This window comes from Phragmites australis, chromosome 2 (genome assembly GCF_958298935.1).
Source record: "Phragmites australis chromosome 2, lpPhrAust1.1, whole genome shotgun sequence".
In the NCBI taxonomy this organism is placed as follows: domain Eukaryota; kingdom Viridiplantae; phylum Streptophyta; class Magnoliopsida; order Poales; family Poaceae; genus Phragmites; species Phragmites australis.
Window position 1 is genome coordinate 27,582,535 of NC_084922.1, and position 2,934 is coordinate 27,585,468.

General features: G+C 48.9%; 1 protein-coding gene across 1 annotated transcript; it reads right to left on the bottom strand.

Moving 5' to 3' along the window:
* Positions 1 to 1,249: 1,249 nt before the first annotated feature.
* Positions 1,250 to 2,593, bottom strand: LOC133906663 (uncharacterized). Its single transcript, XM_062348630.1, has one exon. It carries the CDS (start codon positions 2,515 to 2,517, stop codon positions 1,537 to 1,539), a length of 981 nt encoding a protein of 326 aa, XP_062204614.1. The 5' UTR covers positions 2,518 to 2,593; the 3' UTR covers positions 1,250 to 1,536.
* Between the last annotated feature and the right edge of the window lie 341 nt (positions 2,594 to 2,934).

Genomic DNA, 2,934 nt, shown 5'->3' on the forward strand with positions numbered 1-2,934 from the left:
AAATGTTGCAAGCAAAATTCTAGGTGTCTAATTAAACTATGTAATTTTTAGAGTATAGATTGTACTCTTTTTTTTTTCTTTTAATAGAAAGATTTTTAATGAAGCAACCAATCAATAAAACTCATTTTTATCTATTTTCTATTTTTATTTTTTTTTAATTTCGTGCCTCCTCTATGCCTGACGTGCTGGCCATGCGCTGTCGGGCCTCTATGCCACGCCGCACCATTGGGCCACACCGTGCCACCGGGGCACACCATGTTGCCAGGCCGACCGAGCCACCGTGCCCGGGCCGACCCGGCACGACACAATAGTTTTGCAGGTCGTGCCATGGGTCGAGGCTGTGACACGCGGGCCGACACGATACAACCCACAAAACTTAATTGACCAATTAGGTCGGGCCGTAACTAGGGCAGCTCGATAGGCCCAGTTGGATAGTATTATTTGAGAGCATACACCCATTTTCATTTTCATTTTTCTTGCAAAATTCCGTTGTCCTCATGTGAAAATCAAGAGAACGTTTGGAAAAATGCATTCAACTTGGGGTGCGATATCTCTATAAATATTTAAATTAGTGTTCTCAAAAAGCTCTATCATAACACTATGATGTATGATCTCAGTGAATTCTAGATATTACAATCAAATTTGCATTTTGATGACAGTATCTATGTCAAAAACCACCTGTGACAGAAGGGAGTATATTCCAAACAAATCTTTAAGAGTTTGAAAAAGATTTTTTTATATAATACCGGAATTCACCGCTTTGGTAATAAAATTTAAAGAATCTGGTACACCTTTGCTATCGTTATTGGCCATTCCGGAGGTGGATATTTCGAAAACGTCTGAGACACTTGGTGAACTTGAGCAAACCGCGCATGCAGTTGTACCCCTAAATAGGCCTGAGAAGTAAGCATTGCTGGTTTTGGTTATAAGCTACACAAGCCATTTATCATGAGAGTGAGAAACCATAGTATTAGTCTAATTTGTATATGTAAGACAGCATAAAATGTGTTTGCCTAAAATAATTTATGAACTCATATTTTCCCATCTATGAGAACCTTGGCAAAGCTACAGCTTGCCCCCCAAAACCAGATGTATATGCTCTCCAGGGTTCCAGATATGCCTATGACGGCCAGTTACACAACAGAAAATTTTCACTTGATGCATACTACACTCCTCCAAGGCTATCTATAATACCAAATGGCAAATCATAAACTATAGAATCTTTGAATAGGACACACAAATTATCAGAGCACCATCAGTTTATTACACCAAATGAAATTCATCAACATAACAAAACTGCAGTGCGACTTTTTTCCATTACACTGTATAATTTTGCAAGTACAATTGCCAATCAGGAGAATCAGTACTCCAGAATTGTGCCTTAACAAGAACTAACGCAGCAAGATCACAGATCCACAGTCATAAATAAGTAACGTGTCTAATCCACAAGTATCTACGTAGACCAACTAATGCAGAACAAAACCAAGAAATTAATATTCCTTCCAAAACAAAGTAAGGAAGGAGGCATTGCATTTGTTATCTGATCTTCTTGCTCATGTTGCCGGCGAGCTGCCGCATCTGGAACCTCCAGAACATGAAGATGGCGAGGGCGGCGCCGACGAATAGGAAGACCACAACCATCTCCCCCTCGGACTCCGTTTTCCACGACACCTCCTCGATCCGCCACTCCCTCCCACCGTCCAACGCACCGGCCTCCACCAGCGCGTACACCCGCCTCCGCTCACGCACCGCCACCGCGACCACGGCGCCGTCAGGCGCCGCCTCGTCCCGTACCCCGAAAGACGCCCACCCGTCGTTGCTCACGACGAGGCGCAGCACCGCCGCGCCGCCCACCGCCACCGCCCCGTCGCTCCGGACCGCCACGGCGACCGGCGTGGGGGGCGTGAAGGCGCCCGACACGGTCTTCGTGGCGCCGTCCTCCATGTCGACGCGGAGGAGGTGGCCCGTGCTGGTCTGGCCCACGAGCAGGAACCCCCGGCTCACGTGCGCGGTGAGCGAGGCCAGGGGCTCGGAGCCGTATGCCGGTGCGGAAGGGAGCGGGGAGAGGTCGCCCTCGGTGGACAGCTTGTAGATTCGGGCGCCCACAGTGAGGAAGGCGTTCCCGGTGTGCGGGTCCACGGCGATGCCGCCGGGATGGGAGGGGTCCGGGAACGGGGCGGAGAGGATGAGTCGGTGCGGGCGCGGGGAGCGGAGATCGAAGACGGAGACGGAGCCCGCGGACGCCACGAGGAGGCGGCGCCGGCGGTCGTCGACGGCGACCGCGGAGGCGCCGGAGGAGAGGATCGACTCCGTGACCCCGGCGTCTGAGACGGAGAGCACGGCGTCGCCGCCGCCGGCGACGACGAAGTGCTGGGCCGTGGGGTCCCAGGCGAGCGACGCGGGGGCGACGCCGCGGGAGGGGGCGAAGGTGATCACGTGGCGCGCGCTGGAGGGGCCCGGCGCGACGGCGGCGAGGACTAGGAGCAGCAGCAGCGTCGGTAGGACGGAGGCGGCCATCTAGGGAGATCCGATCGATGGGCTGGAACCGGAGGAAGAAAATTCGGGGCTTTGTCTTCCATTGGGAAAATTGATTATAGGTCCGAAATCGATCAACTTTTGATAATAAGTTGATCAATCTTTAATAATATATTTTATATAATAAAATTTCTTATGGATAAGAGAAGTAAATACTAAGTTTTCTTATAAACTAGTTCTTGTAATATATATGATAAAAACAAATGATTAACTTTAGATATATTATTAAAGATTTATCAATTTTAAGACATATAATTGCAATCTTACAGGCCTGAAGTAAGAGCGGAAGAAAAATGCATGGGTCACAGACTCACAGTTGCAGATAGATAAGTGTGGGGGTTAATTTTTTTTATTCTAGCGGATGGTACATTCTCAAAAGACATATATTCGAGTTGTTGT

What these genes read in the sequence shown, in the direction of transcription:
- LOC133906663 (XM_062348630.1), bottom strand. Translation starts at nt 2,517, where the DNA reads ATGGCCGCCTCCGTCCTACCGACGCTGCTGCTGCTCCTAGTCCTCGCC.